We start from the raw sequence: 22236 nt of genomic DNA, 5'->3' as shown, positions 1-22236 counted from the left end.
GGAAGCAAAACTTCACAAACTCTCCGCAGACAAGGCAACGTGAACGTCGAGGAAATCAAGAGGCAACGTGAACAAGGCAACGTGAACATCGTGGAAATCAAGAGGTTGTTTAAAAAAAAAAACACCTGCAACCTCATTTCACGCTGTTGAACTTGAAGCATGTGTTTCCAGAATACAAGAGAAGAGTACCAGTGACATTTTGTGGACATCATTTTACAGTTATCGTGGTGCCATGGGAAAAAGCATGAAGACGTAACCAAGGTAACAATACTATCTGATTGAGACGTTATATTCTCAAAACCGTAGTAGTATATTCTGGCAATAGTTGAATATTAAAGGGCATTCAAACAATACCAATCCACCTATCCCGCCACTGTTTTGGTAAATAGCTGAGGAATGGGGCTGGAGAAATCAAATTCATAGACAGAACTATGGATGAAATGGTCTGACCATATAAAAAATGACCTTTGAGGCTATACAGTGTTTGTTTACAGTTACATTGTTTACAAAAAAATGTGGTTGACAAACTTATATTTTGGGTTGTGACAGGATACGGCAGTTGAACTAAGTTCAGAGGCATTTATGAGCTATTTTCAATAATCGATGGGTAGAGATCGTTTATTTAAAAGTTGTATTTTTTTTAAAAATGTTTGATTAAACATAATTCTCAGCATATCAATAGCATAGGTATAATTGTAAATAATATGATCACAACAACTAGATATCACACATGAGGAAAAGACAATAACGCTTAGAATTAAAATACAAGCCAGACAACCTATCAGTCGCATTTGCTTTGACAGCTCGAAAACCCCGCCTATCTGACGTCATCCCCTTTCGTTCCAAAGATTTTTATAAGCAAACCAAGATAGACCACGGCCTATCGTTTCCAACAGGAACAAATGAGTCATAGTGGGCAGAACAAGCAAGGAGGTTGGCAGAGCCAAGCACGAGCTAGCGAGATCCTATTTGCCTGTTCCAGCATACATCTGCATATTTCCGTTAGGGAACGCCTGTGTGAAGTGCGTAAATGGAATAACCCAACTCGCATTTGCGCTCCTTATAAACAACGCGATTTTTTAAGACTTTGACAACGGTCAAAGTCTACAAAACGTAGTCCACTCTGTTCAAAACAGATTTTAGTTTAGGGACCCGAAAAATGTATTGGGATCCAATGTTAATCGATAAGAAAATTTGCAGAATTTCGGCCAAAATCCATTTCCTCCATCTTCTCCCACTGCTGGCCACTGGGCTTCCTCTCACTACCAAATTTGGTAGTGAGTAGAAACGCCAAGCGAACGCTTCACATTTAATAACTCCAGTGAAATATCTGTCTCATTGTTCTATCTGTGTTATTTCTCTCTCTCGACTTCGGCAGTTTTGTTCGCTGCGTAGCTACGAAAGGGTTCGATTTAGCGTCAAATTTCGATCTGCACCTCGGCTTTGATGGCATTTTTTCTTTCCTATAGTGCCCCCGCCACTCTTTGAAAATTCCACCTAAAAGGAAAAAACTATCCACCCCAAATATTGGGTTTTATTCTCACGTAAGTACCTACTAGCTAGCTAGCGTGCTATGTAAGTGGTTAACGTTAACTGTTTAAGGAGGGAAAGTAGCTAGAGTTAGCCGCAGCTAGCTACGTTAGCTAGTTAGGCAATGAACGAACTAGCTAACGACTGACTGTCATTATTGTCGTCATTCATCAAAGTTATTTAGCTAGCTATTTTAGTTTACTAGATATTATCATAGCTAGCTAGCCAACTGTGCTAGCTAGATAATTAACATTAGCTACGATTACTTAAACGTTATCGGTGTTTCTAACACTCGGAGTCTTATTTACAGCCATTTATCACACAGGGTTAGCTAATGTTCGCCTGCTGAGTTGGCATGTAATGTAAGTTAGCTGGCTAGCTAGCTATGGATGGTTTGTTTTGAAATTTCAGTGTTGTGTTATTTTGGAAACACAACAGTGGTACAATCAATAGCTATTTAGTTGAGGTTGGAACTTAGTTAACAACATTTAACATATTAGACAACATAAGGTACAACGTGGCACTTGCATTCATTCAAAATTGAGAAATAATGATTTGAGATGACAACCTAAAGAGAATTTCACACCTGTTATAGCTTTGAAAACCACCAGTCCCTAACAATCAATTAACCTATGTCTTTCTTTCCCATTCAGTATTTAATTTGATCTCATCTAATCCTCAGAGCCATCTTTGCCTCTTTCCTCTTGACTCAACTGTATCTTGTCTTCTGTGTAGGTGTACAATTATTACCCAGAGGGCTTAGGGGCGGCTCTCCGCCGAGAGCCGTTCGACTTCAACGCCGAGCCACCTTGGGAACCTAGCTGATAGTGGGGGAGCTCCATCTCCTAACTCGTCCATGTGAGTAGACATCAGGTCGCGTAGGAGGAGTAATGATCTCGGTTCAGTTTAGCCTCTTAGATCATAATAAATATAAAATACTACGGACAGGTTGACCCTGATCCTAGATCAGCACTCCTACTCTGAGACGCTTTGTGAATACGGGTCCAGGTCACGCTGACACCATAAAAACCCAAGCATGTCCTTGTGGTGACTTTTGTAATAACAATAGCATAGTGTTGGGCTACTTTTATCTGATGCTCTCTGTCCTTGTTTTTACTGGTGACTGGTTAGATCCAGTAACAGAGAGGAGGGGCCACTCAGCTATGAGTCATAGTTGTAACACAATGTTTCCTGTCTTCACCTGTAACCTAAATATTATGATTTCTTTGTGTATGTCATGTTGTAAGCATACTGTTAGATTTGTGATATGCTTTTATTTACTCCCAGGTCTTTGCTCCAGTGAAGTTGGTGGTCTGTAGAATTAAGCATTTTTCAAAGTTGCACAAACGTTTTTGTCCATTAACCAAAAAGAGACCATAATTTGTGACCTTTGATTTTTTTTTTTGACTAATTGTAGTGGGTTGTTGTCAGTGTTTTCACAGACTGCTGAGATGTTGTTTTAGTCATGCCACGGCTGGCCTGTTTCTTAGTGCTGTTCCAGCTTGCTATCATGAAGCTGTCTGTGTTTTTGAACTGCCAGTACAAGGCTCCCAGCCACAGAACAGAGACAGGGAGATACACAGCACCCTTATGATCACAATAGTCCAACCTGGCTGTGCGACACTGCACCCCTCTCATCACAGACAGTGTTCTGGTCCAGTCCAGCCGTCAAACATTGCAGTCTGAGGCCAACCAACCAGACATTGTGTCACCGCACACACCCAGGCCCACAGACCCAGGCCCACAATGCTCTACTGACTGACGTATTATGTAACATTATTGAATGCAGAGATCTGACATCCCATGCCGCTGGTATTGTACGCAGATAATGCCATCAAAAGAAACCTTTATGGGTCACTGCCAGTGGGATTAATCCTAATTGTCGGGAGTAATTGATGGTAAGGTAAACAAACTCCATGCCCCAGAGATCTTGTTTTCACAGTGGCTGTCCAGACACCCAGGGCTTCCCATACACAGCCCCATAACGTGATTTCCACTGAGACCTCTGATTGGCTGCCCTCACAAATATCTTGGTTCACAGCCGGAAACCATCCTAAAGGCTTAACTGGTCAAACTTAGTGTAACATTTAGAGAAAAGTAGACCAACTGCTTTTGCCTTTTTCTGTCAAATAATTCCCTATTTCTTTTCCCCCATTTTTGTAATGATTAGATGGATCTAATTTTCCCCATCCACTTCAATAGTTAGGGCTATATTTCACGCTGCCTCTCTTCCTGTGTTTTCCAGTTTACTGCATACTATCTAAGGGCTCAGAGAGCGACCACTTCACCCAGGGGCTCAGAGAGCGACCACTTCACCCAGGGGCTCAGAGAGCGACCACTTCACCCAGGGGCTCAGAGAGCGACCACTTCACCCAGGGGCTCAGAGAGCGACCACTTCACCCAGGGGCTCAGAGAGCGACCACTTCACCCAGGGGCTCAGAGAGCGACCACTTCACCCAGGGGCTCAGAGAGAGACCACTTCACCCAGGCATAATTCTTTATGACTGGCAGATTAGCGGACAACAGTTGAGATGAAGGGACTAGCTGATGAACCAAACTACTCCGTCGCCCTGCTGGAGGGAGCCATGGCCCTCAGCGACGTGGTTGAGAACCACATTTATGAACAAACACTGGTAAGTACTGTAAAGAGACATTCTCTGTACATTAAAATACTTGTGTATCAAAGTTGTGCCCATGGAAATGAGATGAGTTGATTGCCTAATCCAGAAATAGATTGATAAATTCTAGCAATCAGCACGTAAATAAATTGAGGATGTGACAAATACAATGCTGCTTTGTAAAACTGTGTGCCAGTCTCCTCTCACTTGGTTGAAGTGGCAAGTTAATGAGTCATTGTGCCCGGTGACCACGCTCTATATGCTTTCAATTCACACCAGTGGGAAAATTAGGTTGCGGATCGCTCTTATGTAATTGTATGGTGTTGGATGAGAGACAGTAAGAATAATCAGTCATTGTGTACTTGACAGATACAGGTGAATGACATCATAGCATGCTAGACAGCCAGTAAACCTGTCGTGTCATGTTTTTCCTCCCTCAGGCTGGGAAGAATGCGTTCTTCGTGGCAGACTTGGGGGTCCTTATGAGGCAACATGTTCGCTGGCGAACCCACATGCCCCAGATGCGTCCCTTCTACGCTGTCCAAGCCAACAGCAGCCTGGCTGTCATTGAGATCCTAGCAGCTCTCAGCACTGGCTTCATCTGCACCAACAAGGTGCCTGCAGTGCTCTCTCCCGCTACTACTGCCAGAACACTGCAATAGCATAACAGACAACCTGTCCAGACCAAATTGCATTTTATTGTAGATTAATTTACGGGTCCTTTTCCACAGCTTTAGGATGTGTTTTTCAGTTAAATACATTTTATAGATTCATGGCTTACATCAGTTGCAGCTTCTCACAGCTCTGTTTTGGATCGTTTTGTTGGGCCAATTACTGCTTTATAACTGCTTTATAATTCAACTGGCCTCTATTCACAGAAAATAGGAAGGAGCGCCATCTAGTGGAGAAATGTCTCGCCACAGAGCATGGCTCCACTACTTAGAGCTGTAATATCAACGTTGTTGTTTTTGTGTCTTTTCAGTATGAGTTGGAGCTTGTGCAGGGCTATGGCGTTCCCTCTGAAGACATTATCTACAGCGGTGTGTGTAAGCAGCTCTCCCAGATCAAGTACGCAGCTAAGAACGGCATCGACTTCCTGGTGTGTGACAACGAGGCCGAGCTACGCAAGATCGCTCGCTGCCATCCCCGTGCCAAGTAGGTGTCCATGTAACTGTTATTTTAAAAGTCTATATTTCATACCCTCTACAATACAACTACAATGGCTATAGATATGAAATCCCTTAAAACGATAATCTCCCTCGTCTCTGCTCAGACTGCTGCTGGAGGTGGCCACAGAGGCTTCCAGCGAGGGTGAGGAGATGGGCATGATGTTTGGCTCCAAGCTGAAGGACTGCAGACACCTGCTGGAGAGCGCCAAGGAACTGGGCCTGCAGGTGGTGGGGGTCAGGTGAGTCCTTCTGCAACTCCACCTTTCCTCTCTAGTCAGAGTTCATTATTATATTCTAGGTTTTTCTCTTTTGTCTTTTAATTATGTGCTAATAAATGAAACTGTATGTGTGCAGCAGAATTGTGTGCCTGTCTGTCCAAAGCTATTTTCACCCTGAGGAAAAAATAGTTTACTGTATCATTGGGGATTGACCATTGGACAATTCAGCAGTATTTTTTTTTTGTTTGCCTGAAATAATATAGTCACTTGCCCGAAAATGTGAAAATAGTTGTTTACACCCAAATTGCCGTAACTTGTCGGTCACTTAACAATAGGGAGGAAGTAGAGATCTGTTTTACGGGCCTGCTACATTGGACGTATAACTTCCGCAGAGTGTGAGACACTCATATTCATTTCAACAAAACCCTGGGTGTAAGCGTGCCGGCTCCCCAAGAGGTTTGCGCTGCTCGAGCTGAACTACGTTCTGGTTCTATTTCCAAGATTTCAACGTGCAGCTCACAGCCGAGATCAATAGGACATAGTGGCCAGCGCGCTGACCACAAGTTAAGCTTCCAGTTTTAAAAAAAATCACCTGCCTAATGAAGCTGCCCGGCTGCCATAAATTGGCAGTCTTTCATTTTTTTAATTACATTTTTAATCACTTTGGGTGACCTCAGCAGGCTCAACTTGCCCGAGTGTTCGGTTTACGTTCCTCAGTCAATCCCTGATTATATGGTATTCTCATGACGTCATCATTATCCCCATGATGCAGGTTCCACGTTCCCAGCACCTGTGACGACCCTCAGGCCTACAGCCATGCAGTGTCTGACGCTCGCTGTGTCTTTGACATGGGGGTGAGTTAGCTAGTGCTCACGTTATGGGACTTTGAATGTGCATAATATGTGAAGGAGACAGCCAGAAATATGACCCACCCTCCTATTATATTTTGTTTTAAAAGTTTACAATTATTTTTCTGTAATGTTGTTTTCAGGAGGATATTGGCTTCAGTATGACAATCCTGGATATTGGAGGTGGATTCAACGGCTCAGAGACTCAGCTGAAACAGGTCATTATTGTATAATAGTTAGCTCGTTACATAGTACTGATTTTAGATGGATTACTTCAGCTGAATTAAGTCGTGACTAGGTCAGTCAATGGTCACAAACCACTTCACCCTCTTTCTGACGTCAGGCCTGTACTAGTAATGTATTTTTCAGAGGAAAGCCTTCACACAGCTTTCCTTTTTGAATTTGAACAAACACACTCTATTGAATGCCTGTTAGGCAGGTGCTGATTTTATTTTTTCTTCTCTCTGGTAACAGATTAACAGTGCAGTCAGGCCGTTGTTGGACCTGTACTTCCCTGCATCGTCTGGCGTCTCCATCATGGCAGAGCCTGGCAGTTACTACGTGTCCTCCTCCTTCACCCTGGCTGTCAACATCATCGCTAAGGAAGTAGGCGCCCGGGATCTTCATGGCAATCACGGTCAGGGGCAGTACCTTCTCAATACCTAGCATATGAAGTCAAATGCACTTCCATGGTGTGGTGGGCTGGTCAAAATCAGTGCTATAGTAAACGTGGTTCAGCAGACCTAGATGCTCCAGTACACCAGCACACACCTTTTCTACTATTTTTGTCTCATGACTCTTGTCCGCCATACCTCTTTATAGATGAACCATCTCCCAACGATGAGCCAGAGTTCCTGTACTACATGAATGATGGGGTGTACGGCTCGTTCACTAGCAAGCTAGCAGACAATGTGATTCCAGCCCCGGCTCTGCCCAAGGTGAGTTTTGGCTTCAGGGCTTAGTAAACTAAATCTAAATAAACAAAATGACTAATGAAATGCATGAAATTGCAACGATTTTGCATCACTAATCAAAGTTCAGTTCAATTCAATTTCCTGTCTCGAGCACCCTAGAGTGAATATTAGGCTACATCCCAAATGGAAACCCTATTCCCTATTTACTCATAATCATGGCCCATAAGTCTCTCTAAATGACTCTCTCTGTGTCCCTGGATGTTCCAGAGCGGTGTGTCCGAGGAACCGGTGTTTGCCAGCAGTCTGTGGGGTCCGTCGGGTGATGAGCTGGACCAGGTGGTGGATCAGTGTCTGTTGCCAGAGCTCAGTGTGGGAGACTGGCTGATCTTCAACAACGCTGGGGCCTATTGTCTGGGCCCTCAGTCTACTTTCACAGATTCAACCAGACCCCCCGTCTACTACACCATCTCTACTGGAGACTGGTAAGAGACAGACGAATGTCAGGGTCAGGCTGGCACTGCCACTGTTTGAAATGGGGAGCTGTTGAGGATTTGATTTGATTTATTGTTTGAGGTGAGTTTCTCCCATTTAATGTATGTAAAGTGCTTTCACCATCTGGAAAAGTGTTATTAAATTACATCAGTTTATTTATTTGGGACCTACTGATTTTTATTTTAACAGTTGTGTGCTGCCATTGACTTAGTTTTTTTCTATATGGTTTTGGTTGTCTTTGAAGTGAAGATTAATTACTTTCAACAAGTTTTGTTTTTTGTTGTTGACAGGTTTGAGATGCAGGATGCTGGTATCACCCAGGACATCAGCATGAAGAACTTCTCTCTGGTCCCCTACTTCCTCCACTCCAGCCAATCAGACGAAGCCCTGTCGGTCCCAGCTTAGGCTAGCTGAACCAATCCCATGTCTCTGCTGTGCTGACCTCACCTGGTCAACATTCCAATGGGAGGAAAAGACTGAATGGTGCTTGCTGGCTAAAAGCTTTTTATTATTCATTTCATAAGGAATTGAGCTTTTTGGGGTGGGGGGTGACAAGCCCTATACAGGATATTGTTGGCTCTCTTAAGGACTAGCACAGGTGTTCCTTTTCCACATGCAATAAAATGGATGAGTCTGTAGGGATGGAACTCCCACCTATGTGGTTACAGTTTACATACAGTAAATGGAATTTAAAAGTTAATATTTGAAACGTATTATATTGCCTATATGTCTCCTTTTGCCAGTCTTGTAAATTCAATTGTCTACCTACTCAAAGTGGAGCAGTTGCTTATTTTAACAAAACCTGATGTTTTAAAGCCATTTTTGGATGCTTTGCTAAAACATATTTATTTATGTTTTTCTTTTTTTAAATTTTTTTAAAAATGTTTTGTGCTATGAATATCTGATCCCCTGGCATTTATGATCAGTCAGTATTTAAAAGGGGGCATACAGTAGCCAAGGACGCATCCCAAATGGCACTCTATTCCCTATTTACTGCACTACTTTTGAACAGGGCCCATAGTGCACTACTTTTGACCAGAGCCCTATCTAGGAAACAGTGTCATTTGGGATGCATATAACAGTACAGTTCCTCAGATGAAGGGGAACTCTATTTGACTCAAGCAATATGAGTACAGAATATCATTCACCAAACATCTCGTTGATAGGGAGCTTGTGCTCACACTCTAAATATAGACCGTCTTGAGACTATCATAATGTAACATTGATGTTTCATTTGTTTTTTTTAAATCCCTCTTACAAGTCTCTGTGGAAAGAATTGTCCAACGTCTGTGAATTGGTCTCCAGTTTTGCCTAAAGTAAATTAATATAAAAGCTCTCTGAATCATAATGTGTATATGTTGTTCTTGCTGGTAAAATATACATTTTCACCCACCGCTTATTAACAGCACTGTTATACTGGTAACATGAGCCACTATACCAAACATACTCAGGGGACAGTTTATTAGGTACACCCATCTAGTACTGGGTGGACCCCCCCCCCCCCTTTGCCTCTAGAACAGCCCAAATTCTTTGGGGCATGGAAACATTGATCAATTGATATCAAATAAAATGCTTTTGGTCACATGTGCATATTTAGCAGATGTTATTGCAGGTGTAGTGAAATGCTTGTGTTCCTAACTCCAACAGTGTGGTAGTATCTAACAATACACACATCTAAAAGTAAAAGAATGGCATGAAGAAATATATAAATATTAGATTGAGCAATGTCGGAGTGGCATTGACTAAAATACAGTAGAATAGAATACAGTATATACATATGAGATGAGTAAAGCCGTATGTAAACATTCAAGTGACTAGTGTTCCATTATTGAAGTGGCCAGGGATTCCAAGTCTATGTATATAGGGCAGCAGCCTCTAAGGTGCAGGGTTGCATAACTGGGTGGAAGCTGGCTAGTGATGGCTATTTAACAGTCTGATGGCTGCTCTCGGTCCCAGCTCATATGCACCTGTATTGACTTCGCCTTCATGATGATAGCGGGGTGAACAGGCAGTGGCTCGGGTGGTTGTTGTCATTGATCTTTTTGGCCTTGTGACATCGGGTGCTCTAGGTGTCCTGGAGGGCAGGTAGTTTGCCTCCGGTGATGTGTTGAGCAGACCGTTGCGGGCGTAGCAGTTGCCGTACAAGGCGGTGATACAGCCCGACATGATGCTCTCAATTGTGCATCTGTAAAAGTTTGTGAGGGTTTTGGGGGCCAAGCCAAATTTCTTCAGCCTCCTGAGGTTGAAGAGGCGCTGTTGCGCCTTGTTCACCACACTGTCTGTGTGGGTGGACCATTTCAGATCGTCAGTGATGAGTACACCAAGGAACTTGAATCTTTCCACCTTCTCCACTGCAGTCCCATCGATGTGGATAGGGGCGTGCTCCCTCTGCTGTTTCCTGAAGTTCACGATCAGCTCCTTGGTTTTGTTGATGTTGAGTGAGAGGTTATTTTCCTTGCACCACTCTCCCAGGGCCCTCACCTCCCTGTAGGCTGTCTTGTCATTGTTGGTAATCAAGCCTACTAATGCTGCAAACTTGATTGAGTTGGAGGCGTACGTGGCCACGCAGTCATTGGTGAACAGGGAGTACAGGAGGGGGCTGAGCACGCACCCTTGTGGGCCCCAGTGTTGAGGATCAGCAAAGTGGAGGTGTTGTTTCCAGTACCCAGTTGCACAGGGCGGGGTTCAGACCCAGGGCCCGAACTTAATGATGAGCTTGGCGGGTACTATGGTGTTGAATGCTGAGCTGTAGTCAATGAACAGCATTCTTACATAGGTATTCTTCTTGTTCAGATGGGATAGGGCAGTGCGATGGCGATTGCATCGTCTGTGGACCTATTGGGGCGGTAAGCAAATTGAAGTGGGTCTTGATCCTTAACTAGCCTCTCAAAGCACTTCATGGAACAATGGTGGACATCTTGAAGCAAGTGGGGAAAGCAGACAGGGATAGGGAGAGATTGAATATGTCTAAACACCAGTCAACTGGTCTGCACATGCTCTGAGGACGTGGCTTGGGATGCCGTCTAGGCCGGCAGCCTTGCGAAGGTTAACACGCTTAAATGTCTTACGTCGGCCACGGAGAAGGAGGGCCCACAGTCCTTGGTAGCGGACCGTGTCAGTGGCACTGTGTTATCCTCAAAGTGGGCGAAGAAGGTGTTTAGCTTGTCCGGAAGCAAGGTCAAGAGACCTAACGTGTGCCAGGAAAACATTCCCCACTCCATTCCGCCACCAGCCTGTACCATTAACACCAGGCAGGATAGAGCCATACTCGTGCTGCTTACACCACATCCTGACTCTGTCATCAGCATGACGCAACAGGAACCAGGATTCATAGGACCAGGCAAAGTTTTTCCACTCCTCAATCGTCCAGTGTTGGTGATCGTATGCCCACTGGAGCCGCTTCTTCTTGTTTTTAGCTGATAGGAGTGGAACCCGGTGTGGTTGTCTACTGCAACAGCCCATTCATGACAAGGACCGACGAGTTGTGCGTTCCGAGATGCCACCACTGTTGTATGCCGTTATTTGCCTGTTTGCCTTTTAGCTTGCACGATTCTTGCCATTCTCCTTCGACCTCTTATCAACAAGCAAGTTTTCGCCCATAGGACTGCCACTGACTGGATGTTTTTTGTTTGTCGCACCATTCTCGGTAAACCCTATACACTGTCGTGCATGAAAAGCCTAGGAGGCCAGCTGTTTCTGAGATACTGGCACCGACGATCATAACACGTTCAAAGTCGCTTAGGTCACTCGTTTTGCCCAATCTAACGTTCAATTGAACAGCAACTGGATGCCTGTCTGCCTGCTTTATATTGCAGGCCACATTAATCAGTCTCTGTAGGAGCAAACCATATTCGGGAAAATGTGCTGGTGTACCTAATATACAGTGTATATTCCACTAGAACAGGGTGTGTTGTCTATTTTCGACTGAGGATAACAATGTTGAGTAGGTGGTTTTATGTTCACGCTACACAGAAAGTGAATGCCTCTCAATGGAAGGACACTCTGGTGACCTCACCCACTATTCAGTCACAACATCGCCTTGAACTGACACAGATACACACCCAGAAAGAGAGGTATACTACAAAGCAGGATCAATGAGCTTTGGGCAGCTAACTTTAATAAACAACCAGAAATAACAGTTGATTTTCTGGTTCATTAAGAAAGCTAAACATAGATACACTATATATACAAAAGTATGTTGACACCCCTTGAAATTAGTGGATTCGGCTATTTCAGCCACACCCGTTTCTTACAGGTGTATAAAATCGAGTACACAGTTATACAATCTCCATAGACAAACATTGGCAGTAGAATGGCCTTACTGAAGAGCTCAGTGACTTTCAATGTGGCACAGTCATAGGATGCCATCTTTCCAACAAGTCAGTTTGTGACATTTCTGCCCCGCTAGAGCTGCCCTGGTCAACTGTAAGTGCTGTTATTGTGAAGTGGAAACGTCTAGGAGCAACAACGGTTCAGTAGCGAAGTGGTAGGCCACACAAGCTCACAGAACAGGACAGCCGAGTGCTGAAACGCGTAGCGAGTAAAAAAAAAATCTGTCCTTGGTTCCAACACTCCCTATCGAGATCCAAAAAACATCAGCAAAATAACTGTTTGTCGGGAGCTTCATGAAATGGGTTTCCATGGCCGAGCAGCCTCACCCAAGCCTAAGATCACCATGCGCAATGCCAAGCGTCGGCTGGAGTGGTGTAAAGCTCGCTGCCATTGAACTCAAGCAGTAGAAACACGTTCTCTGTAGTGATGAATCACTCTTCACCATCTGGCAGTATAACGGACGAATCTAGGAAGGGACAAAAAATTGTCAGACTACAATCACCCCAGTCATAGACTGTTCTCACTGCTACCGCATGGCAAGATGTACCCGGAGTGCCAAGTCTAGGTCCAAAAGGCTCCTTAACAGCTTCTACCCCCAAGCCATAAGACTGCTGAACAATTCAATAAATGCCCCCCCTTGTTTTTACACTGCTGCTACTTGCTGTTTATTATCTATGCAGTCACTTTCCCTCCACCTACATGTACAAATGACCTTGACTAACCTGTACCCCCGCACATTGACTCTGTATTATTATTTTGTTACTTTTTACTTTAGTTTATTTTGTAAATATTTTCTTAACCATTTCTTGAACTGCATTGTTAGTTAAGGGCTTGTAAGTGAGCATTTCATGGTAAGGTCTACACCTGTTGTATTTGGCGCATGTGACAAATACAATTTGATTTGAATTCAACACAAGTACAACAAACTAGTAAAGTTTTACACATTTTATTTCACCTGTAACAAAATAATAAAAATGTATGTAATTTAGTCAAGTTAAATATACAACATTTTATCTTTGGCCAAACATAACTCTCATGAATATTAAATATACAGTGTATTGAGCACATTCAGTAGGTAGATAAACAATTAATGCACAAGATCTAATAGTCAAGCAGTTTTGCAATCCATAATGGTAATTTACTTATTTGGTAGGCTCAGAGATTCTGAAAGAGTCTATTTAAGGCTCTAGTTGTTCACAGATTTGACTTCTACATTTCTGTACCTTGCGCCACACTTTGGAGGTTGCCACAGAAAGAGCGGACAGTTGCCACCACTACAACCAAATGACAAGAGGTTGATCTCGTCTCGTCAGTAGTTCAAAGCACAGTTGTAAAATATAATATTTGTATAATCTTCAACAAGTAAGAGCTGATCAAACTTAATAGAAAAGGAGTGAAACCCTGCTATCATTCATCATACATTAAACTGCCAATAACAACATAATATCTCAAGTGGACCTGAATGAAATATGAAATTATAAGTCAAGAAACTTTAAACATGTCTAACAACTTTAGTTTTTTAAGAATTCAACATGTAATTAATTGCATTGAAGTCTTCAGTGAGCAGTATCACAGTGAATGAGTTCCTTCCCATTTAATGAAGAAACAGCTTATTCTACAGGGTCTTTAAGGCAAGAGTTTATTCCGGGCAGAGAACGAAGGAACGGTGCTGAAAACACTACATGTGTAACATCAACGCTGTGACAGACTCCCATCTGCCAACAGGGCTTCTTGTTGGTGTCCAGGTGTCGACGGGCGTGCTTGGCCAGGTGGTCGCTACGCATGAAGCGGCTGTGGCACATGGGGCAGGCAAAGCGCTTCTCTCCCGTGTGGGTTCTACGGTGGCGTGATAGCTCATCGGATCGGGCGAAGCGTCTCTCACAGCCTTCCCACCTGCATTTGAAAGGTTTCTCACCTGAACAGAACACATAGAGGAAAGACTAGTGTTACAGCAGGACACACACAGTCAGCCATACAGGCTAAGAGGGTGATTACCTGATCTTGTTATTATGGCATGTAAGGAGGTCTTTGAACGTTGTGGCTTTAGTGCAATTACAGCACCAATAAGGTAGCAAGAAAAAGCCAAAGAAAAGAACACCAACTTCAAAAAAAACTGAGATAAGCTCTGTTGTTATTCCTACAATATGTAATGCTTGTGTTACTTGTAAACAAAATGGCCACTACATGAATTTGTAACATTTAAACCAGACTCCCCACCAGCCCTGTCTTACCTGTGTGAGTCCTCATGTGAGCCTTGAGGTGGGAGCTCTTAAAGTAGGTCTTGCCACAGTCCTCGTGGGGGCAGATATGGCTGCGGACTCTGGACACCTCAGCGGGCTGCGGGCTACTCCACTGGACCACTGAGGTGAAGCCTGGCGCTGGGGCGATGGCTGGCAGCTTGGTGCCACCAGGTGTCAGCACTGACGGCTGGATCCCGACAACTGGCCAGGAAACCAAGAAGATGATAGGGCCCTTTGTCACCTGGTCGCCCATGAAGAAAACTGAAGGAGGGCCAACTGCTGCTGACTGTTGTTGGTGACTGGTCTCTACCATTGGAATATGATTGTTCGCTGCAATGGGCACAGCAGGTAGTATCTGGCAGTAAACCGGAACAGGAGAAACCCCACAGTTGACAGGGGACACCGATGTAGGTTGGTGGATTTTACCAACAGTGGCTGGCAGAGTCACAGTAACCGGAGCCTGGGTGGTAGCCAGTTCAGCAGAGGAGTCAAGGGGTGTCATGTTCCCTTTGGAGTCCCTGCCAGATAGCCTATCTGCCAGGGGGTTGATGCTTTCTGGGCTTGGCTGGGGAGGCAGGGGTTGGGTTAGTCTGTGCTCCAGGGGGGCGGCTGGACAGATGCTCCAGCTGCAGTGCTGTGCGTCTGCAGTGTGACGGATCACACTGGTGGCCTGTGATCGGGGCTGGCTGACCATCTGTGGCTGTGTCAAGCCCTGCTGTGCTGGCTGTGGGTTATGGCTCTGGCACCAGGAGGTCTGTACTGTCTCTGGAGCAGGATGACTGTGAATGGCCTCAAAGTTTGGCGGGCTGTATGGCGGGGTCATACACTGAGACGGAGGGTAAAGAAAAACAAGGAAGTGGTTACGAAACGATATAATCTCTACATTGTGTGAGGTTATATTTATAACATTTCACTTAGTATGGAGGATTATCACAGTGAATGTATGTGACAGAACTTGAGAGAACACACAAGTAACACAGGAAATTTACCAGAGACTCATGAACCTCAGCCGGGTCAAGTGAGAGACAAGAGTCATCCTCTGAGAAGTCAGAGGAAGGGGTCAGAGGTCGGAACTGTCTATGCTTGAAGCTCCTGGACGTCCTGGCTTTCCAGTGGGTGTTCATGAACATAAGAGCTTCCACCGCCTCCATGTCTCCCACGGCCATAGGGTGACACTGGGACTCTTCATGGTTCTGACTGCCAGGATAGTACAGCTCATCAACTTCCATTGTGCCACTCTGTTAACAGATAAAGAAATATACACTGAGTGTACAAAACATTAAGAACACCTGCTCTTTCCATGATATTGACTGACCAGGTGAATCCAAGTGAAAGCTATGAACCCTTATTAATGTCACTTGTTAAATCCACTTCAATCAGTGTAGATGAAGGGGAGGAGACAGGTTAAATAAGGATTTTTAAGCCTTGAGACAATTGAGACATGGCTTGTTCATATGTGCCATTCAGAGGGTAAGTGGGCAAGACAAAATACACTGCTCAAAAAAATAAAGGGAACACTTAAACAACACAATGTAACTCCAAGTCAATCACACTTCTGTGAAATCAAACTGTCCACTTAGGAAGCAACACTGATTGACAATACATTTCACATGCTGTTGTGCAAATAGAATAGACAACAGGTGGAAATTATAGGCAATTAGCAAGACACCCCCAATAAAGGAGTGGTTCTGCAGGTGGTGACCACAGACCACTTCTCAGTTCCTATGCTTCCTGGCTGATGTTTTGGTCACTTTTGAATGCTGGCGGTGCTTTCACTCTAGTGGTAGCATGAGACGGAGTCAACAACCCACACAAATGGCTCAGGTAGTGCAGCTCATCCAGGATGGCACATCAATGCGAGCTGTGGCAAGAAGGTTTGCTGTGTCTGTCAGCGTAGTGTCCAGAGCATGGAGGCGCTACCAGGAGACAGGCCAGTACATCAGGAGACGTGGAGGAGGCCGTAGGAGGGCAACAACCCAGCAGCAGGACCGCTACCTCCGCCTTTGTGCAAGGAGGAGCAGGAGAAGCACTGCCAGAGCCCTGCAAAATGACCTCCAGCAGGCCACAAATGTGCATGTGTCTGCTCAAATGTTCAGAAACAGACTCCATGAGGGTGGTATGAGGGCCCGACGTCCACAGGTGGGGGTTGTGCTTATAGCCCAACACCGTGCAGGACGTTTGGCATTTGCCAGAGAACACCAAGATTGGCAAATTCGCCACTGGCGCCCTGTGCTCTTCACAGATGAAAGCAGGTTCACACTGAGCACGTGACAGACGTGACAGAGTCTGGAGACGCCGTGGAGAACGTTCTGCTGCCTGCAACATCCTCCAGCATGACCGGTTTGGCTGGCGGTGGGTCAGTCATGGTGTGGGGTGGCATTTCTTTGGGGGGCCGCACAGCCCTCCATGTGCTCGCCAGAGGTAGCCTGACTGCCATTAGGTACCGAGATGAGATCCTCAGAGCCCTTGTGAGACCATATGCTGGTGCGGTTGGCCCTGGGTTCCTCCTAATGCAAGACAATGCTAGACCTCATGTGGCTGGAGTGTGTCAGCAGTTCCTGCAAGAGGAAGGCATTGATGCTATGGACTGGCCCGCCCGTTCCCCAGACCTGAATCTAATTGAGCACATCTGGGACATCATGTCTCGCTCCATCCAGCAACGCCACGTTGCACCACAGACTGTCCAGGAGTTGGCGGATGCTTTAGTCCAGGTCTGGGAGGAGATCCCTCAGGAGACCATCCGCCACCTCATCAGGAGCATGCCCAGGCGTTGTAGGGAGGTCATACAGGCACGTGGAGGCCACACACACTACTGAGCCTCATTTTGACTTGTTTTAAGGACATTACATCAAAGTTGGATCAGCCTGTAGTGTGGTTTTCCACTTTAATTTTGAGTGTGACTCCAAATCCAGACCTCCATGGGTTGATAAATTGGATTTCCATGGATTATTTTTGTGTGATTTTGTTGTCAGCACATTCAACTATGTAAAGAAAAAAGTATTTAATAAGATTATTTCATTCATTCAGATGTAGGATGTGTTATTTTAGTGTTCCCTTTATTTTTTTGAGCAGTATATTTCAGTGCCAGGTGCACCGGTTTGTTTCAATAAATACAACGCTGCTGGGTTTTTCACACCAAACAGTTTTCCATGTGTATCAAGAATGGTCCACCACCCAATAGACATCCAGCCAACTTGACACAATTATGGGAAGCATTGGAGGCAACTTGGCCCAGCATCCCTGATACAACTATTAAGGCCCAGTGCCCTACTTCTTTGGGAATATATATGTATACCCGACACACACACTAATGCATTAAGTTTGGGGTCACTTAGAAATGTTATTGTTTTTTTAAAGAAAAGCAAAAACAATTGTCCATTAAAATAACATAAAATTGATCAGAAATACAGTGTAGACATTGTTAATGTTGTAAATGACTTTTGCAGCTGGAAACGGCTGATTTTTTATGGAATATCTACATAGGCGTACAGAGGCCCATTATCAGCAACCATCACTCCTGTGTTCTAATGGCTCGTTGTATTAGCTAATCTGTTTATCATTTTAAAAGGCTAATTGATCATTAGAAAACCCTTTTGCAATTATGTTAGCACAGCTGAAAACTGTTGTCTTATTAAAGAAGCAATAAAACTGGACTTCTTTAGACTAGTTGAGTATCTGGAGCATCAGCATTTGTGGGTTCAATTACAGGCACAAAATGGCCAGAAACAAAGGACTTTCTTCTGAAACTTGTCAGTCTATTCATGTTCTGAGAAATGATGGCTATTCCATGCAAGAAATTGCCAAGAAATTGAAGATCTCATACAATGCTGTGTACTACTCCCTTCACAGAACAGCGCAAACTGGCTCTAACCAGAATAGAAAGAGGAGTGGTAGGCCCCAGTAGGCCCCGGTGCACAACTGAGCAAGAGGACAAGTACATTAGAATGTCTAGTTTGAGAAACAGACAACTCACAAGTCCTCAACTGGCAGCTTCATTAAATAATACACGCAAAACACCAGTCTCAACGTCAACAGTGAAGAGGCGATTCCGGGATGCTGGCCCAGGCAGAGTTGCAAAGAAAAAGCCATATCTCAGATTGGCAAATAAAAAGACAAGATTAAGATAGGCAAAAGAACACAGACACAGGACAGAGGAACTCTGCCTAGAAAGCCAGAAAGACAGCATTCCAGAGTCAGCAGGATGTTTTTATTTAACTAGGCAAGTCAGTTAAGAACAAATTCTTATTTTACAATGACGGTGACGCTGGGCCAATTGTGCGCCACCCTATCAGCCTCCCGATCATGGCCGGTTGTGATACAGCCCAGGATCAAACCAGGGTATGTAGTGCCTTTGACCGCTGTGCCACTCAGGAGCCCCTATGTGCAATGGCAAAATGTATAGAATTGCCGTAAATGAACTTTAAAACTAAAAAAATGTATCTCTGCTGTCAAGTAAACAAGTAAAATGTTTTGCTTACTTAAGGCACCAAAAAGGCTTAGGCCAGCCCTGGCTACTGGTATACTACATTTTACTATAGTTAAGAGAGTTCAGTCATTTAACTGCACAAATCAGTTGACTGCATGTGTGGGTGTGGGTATGGATGTGGGTACGCAGACCCGCCAGCCACTGCGGCCCCTTATGAGGAGTTCAGAATTTGTGCCCCCTATCAAAGTTCAGAATTTTGTGAACTGAGTGATCGGCTAGTGTTTCCCAGCACTTTGGCCTTTAACACAGTTACCCAGCAGATGCACCGGGCGTGCTGCTTATACAAACAGTCCCACGCCCCCTCCCACAAGCTACGCAGAGAGATGGGACTCAAATCTACTGTCCTACAAATTCAACTAAATCTCAACATCCACTTATTATTACTGAAAATATCTAAAAAAGTTATGTTTACATTCAAAACCTATTCCAAAGAGATATATGCACCTTTTTTTTTAAACAAAACGTAATCATCGAACATCACCCGAACGTTAGTGGTTTCTAAATACTTAAGTGAGAATGAGGATTGTAGCTACTTACATTGTTGTGGCGCTCGACAAAGGACGACATACATTTTCTCATATTCGGAGACAATGTATCGAATGTAATTTAACTGTGTTAATGAAGTGGTGTGTGACAGTCGGACTTGTGGTAAATGTTACAATATATGTTTCCCTTGTCCTTTTTCTAATTCCGTTCATCCATAATTTCAAATGCAGTGGGATACAGAGGGGCCGGTCTCTACTTTCAGCCAATCAGACACAAAGGTGTGTAAGACAGAAACCAATAAGAGAAGAATTAACGCGTGATCAGGTGCTGATGTGGTCCGTGGAAACAGCGTGGTACACAACAGCATCAGGGTGTGAAAATACCGCTGCGAATCCTCTTTTCCCGAGTTGAGTGAGTCACATAAAACCTCTAACATGACGAATTGTCGAATTTTGAAAGATATCAGTTATTTTCCAGTCTACTGAACTACATCTGATGATACTTTAATTGTTATATTATATTACATTCTTTTACACACCTGATATTTTTGGTACAAATAAAAAATAAACATTAATGTTTTGAAGTCAATAAGACTTGACTTAAAAATATAAAATCCAATATTATATAGCAAACTGGTCTCATAGACTATACAATATAGTAAACGTAAATCCTGGATACCAAATTTGTATCATATATTACATTTGGTATGGTTGCATAAAACAGGAGGGTGGTTGGGTAGGTGTATAACATGAACTTCTAGCAACTCAAAGGTTGTGTGTTCAAAACTCATCATGGATCTCTTCATCATTTTAGCTAATTATCAACTTTTCAACTACTTACTACTTTGTATCTACTTTGTAACTACTTAGCATGTTAGCTAACCATTCCCCTAACCGTAACCCTTTTAGCTAACCCTTCCTCAAACCTTAACCCTTTTAGCTAACTCCTAACCTTTAACCCCAAACCCCTAGAGCTAACGTTAGCCACAACAAATTGGAATTCGTAACATGTCATAAGTTTAGCAAATTCCTAACATTGTTCATTTTGCAAATTTGTAACATATCATATGAATTGTAATTCATAACATTTCATACGAAATGGATGATGGACATCCACAAATGAACACATACCATACGAAATGTAAGACATCATACTAAATGGATCGTCTCGGATTTACATACAGATACAGAATAATATGAAATGCTCCGAGACCACATTGCATATCTGGTTTTGATATCTGGTTTCCAACAACAGGAGAGTTGCTGGTTTGAATCCCAGCTGACAGGAACAATCTGGTGAGAGTTAAAGTGTTCCTGTCACTGTGCCCTTGAGCAAGGCACTTAACTCTATCTGCTACAGACAAAAGCAATTTTTTTCTATATTCCCTTTAACCTCAAGGGATTTAAACCTGGGTAGATAAAGCCTAAACTTTATTCATTTAACTAGGCAAGTCTGTTGAGAACAAATTCTTATTTACAATGACGGCCTATTGGGGAACAGTGGGTTAACTGCCTTGTTCAGGGGCAGAACAACAGATTTTTACCTTGTCAGCTCAGGGATTCGATCCAGCAACTTTTCAGTTACTGACCCAACGCTCTAACCACTAGGCTACCTGCCACCCCAATGTGGCTGTGTACAGAGAGAGACATCGCCCTATTAAGTGTCTGTGCGGTTTTTGGACTGCTGCCCTCAGTAGGGCTGGTAGTGTTCTATCCTGCCAACAGAGATGGTAAGTAAAGGTAAGTGGTAAGTGTCAGCTGTCTAGACGATCCTCCATGGGGCAGAGACTGGGAACAATGGGAGGCTGCAGACAGAGACAATAGTGAAACATACACACAGACTGCCTCCCAAATGGCCCCCTGTTCCCTTAGCAATGTACTACTTTTGACCAGGGCCCATAGGGTAGTGTACTATATAGAAAATAGGGAGCTATTTGTTACACAACCACAGCCAGGCAGCACGGCAGCTCCAGGCCTCTGGGTGGTGGTACTGTCTATCTGACATTGAATGACAATATTTAACCTCTTACCTCCATTAAAATAACTGACTATAAATGAAATAAGAAAATATTTAATTCAGTCCAGTCAGTTGTGACTCACTGAACTCTTTCCATCAAGTACAGTGTTCCTTAAAAGAGTTAACTCCATTACTAGTTCACTGTATCACAGTATCATGTAGTGTCAATGCACGGTCTCTAGACGGCCAGCGGTCTCTAGCTCTGGGTGCCAAGCTTATGTACTGTACATCTCGGCCAAGTAGTGTGTCCTAAATTCAAGTTGTAATGCAAATAGATGGGGTTGTATCTGGAGTGTTGGCCTAACTTTGAGGCTTGAGGCAACTGTGCCAGTACAGTATCTTGTGATCAGAACCTTATAGGCTATCTGAGCTGCTGCTGTTCATCTGAGATTATTGCTGGAATGGAGGTGTGGCAAGAGGGCACAGTCCCTGAATCCATCCCTTTTTCTCAGAAGAGACCAGGAAAAGCCCAGCAGTGTCCATCCCTCCCCTTTTCTCACATAAATGCCAGCAGTCACATTACACTGAACTCTGAAGCTGGGTGGCTTGTGAGATTGTAGTGCATGGGGGTGGAGGAGTGAGAGGTGGTTGCATGCCTCTAGGCCTAGACAGACCCATATTAGATTACTAACAATTTTTTATTTTAACCAGGCAAGTCAGTTAAGAACAAATTCTTATTTTCACTGACGGCCTAGAAACAGTGGGTTAACTGCATTGTTCAGGGGCAGAACGACAGATTTTTACCTTGTCAATTCGGGGATTCGATCGTGCAACCTTTCGGTTACTAGTCCAACGCACTAACCACTAGGCTACCTGCCGCCCCATTAACATTAACACTAGACGCAGACATATTCCAGTTTATCCCACACTGACCAGTCCTAAACTCA

General features: G+C 44.0%; 2 protein-coding genes across 3 annotated transcripts; one reads left to right on the top strand and one right to left on the bottom strand.

Moving 5' to 3' along the window:
* Positions 1-25: 25 nt before the first annotated feature.
* azin1 (antizyme inhibitor 1) lies at positions 26-9137 on the top strand. Of its 2 annotated transcripts, none has more exons than XM_045695798.1 (12): positions 26-261; positions 2266-2388; positions 3776-4163; positions 4589-4762; positions 5131-5303; positions 5422-5556; positions 6308-6389; positions 6527-6601; positions 6858-7020; positions 7206-7321; positions 7565-7779; positions 8080-9137. In XM_045695798.1, the coding sequence occupies exons 3-12, from the start codon at positions 4062-4064 to the stop codon at positions 8192-8194; spliced, it is 1350 nt and encodes a 449-aa protein (XP_045551754.1). In that variant the 5' UTR covers positions 26-261; positions 2266-2388; positions 3776-4061; the 3' UTR covers positions 8195-9137.
* A 3914-nt stretch (positions 9138-13051) lies between these two features.
* Positions 13052-19557, bottom strand: LOC123728948 (Krueppel-like factor 10). Its single transcript, XM_045701874.1, has 4 exons — positions 19385-19557; positions 15351-15599; positions 14353-15187; positions 13052-14036 (listed from the first exon to the last, which is right to left on the bottom strand). The coding sequence occupies exons 1-4, from the start codon at positions 19424-19426 to the stop codon at positions 13732-13734; spliced, it is 1431 nt and encodes a 476-aa protein (XP_045557830.1). The 5' UTR covers positions 19427-19557; the 3' UTR covers positions 13052-13731.
* Positions 19558-22236: the final 2679 nt, after the last annotated feature.

The sequence above is a fragment of the Salmo salar genome, chromosome ssa02 (genome assembly GCF_905237065.1).
Source record: "Salmo salar chromosome ssa02, Ssal_v3.1, whole genome shotgun sequence".
Lineage (NCBI taxonomy): Eukaryota > Metazoa > Chordata > Actinopteri > Salmoniformes > Salmonidae > Salmo > Salmo salar.
Note: the sequence above shows the minus strand (reverse complement) of the source record. Positions and strands in the feature narration are given on the sequence as shown.

Coding starts and splice junctions, on each gene's coding strand:
- LOC123728948 (XM_045701874.1), bottom strand. CDS start 19,426: ATGAGAAAATGTATGTCGTCCTTTGTCGAGCGCCACAACAAT. Junction 15,600..19,384: donor TTGTCGAGCGCCACAACAAT/GTAAGTAGCTAC, acceptor ATCTGTTAACAG/AGTGGCACAATGGAAGTTGA. Junction 15,188..15,350: donor CTGAGGTTCATGAGTCTCTG/GTAAATTTCCTG, acceptor CCTCCGTCTCAG/TGTATGACCCCGCCATACAG.
- azin1 (XM_045695798.1), top strand. CDS start 4,062: ATGAAGGGACTAGCTGATGAACCAAACTACTCCGTCGCCCTGCTGGAG. Junction 6,602..6,857: donor CAGAGACTCAGCTGAAACAG/GTCATTATTGTA, acceptor CTCTGGTAACAG/ATTAACAGTGCAGTCAGGCC. Junction 7,780..8,079: donor ACCATCTCTACTGGAGACTG/GTAAGAGACAGA, acceptor TGTTGTTGACAG/GTTTGAGATGCAGGATGCTG.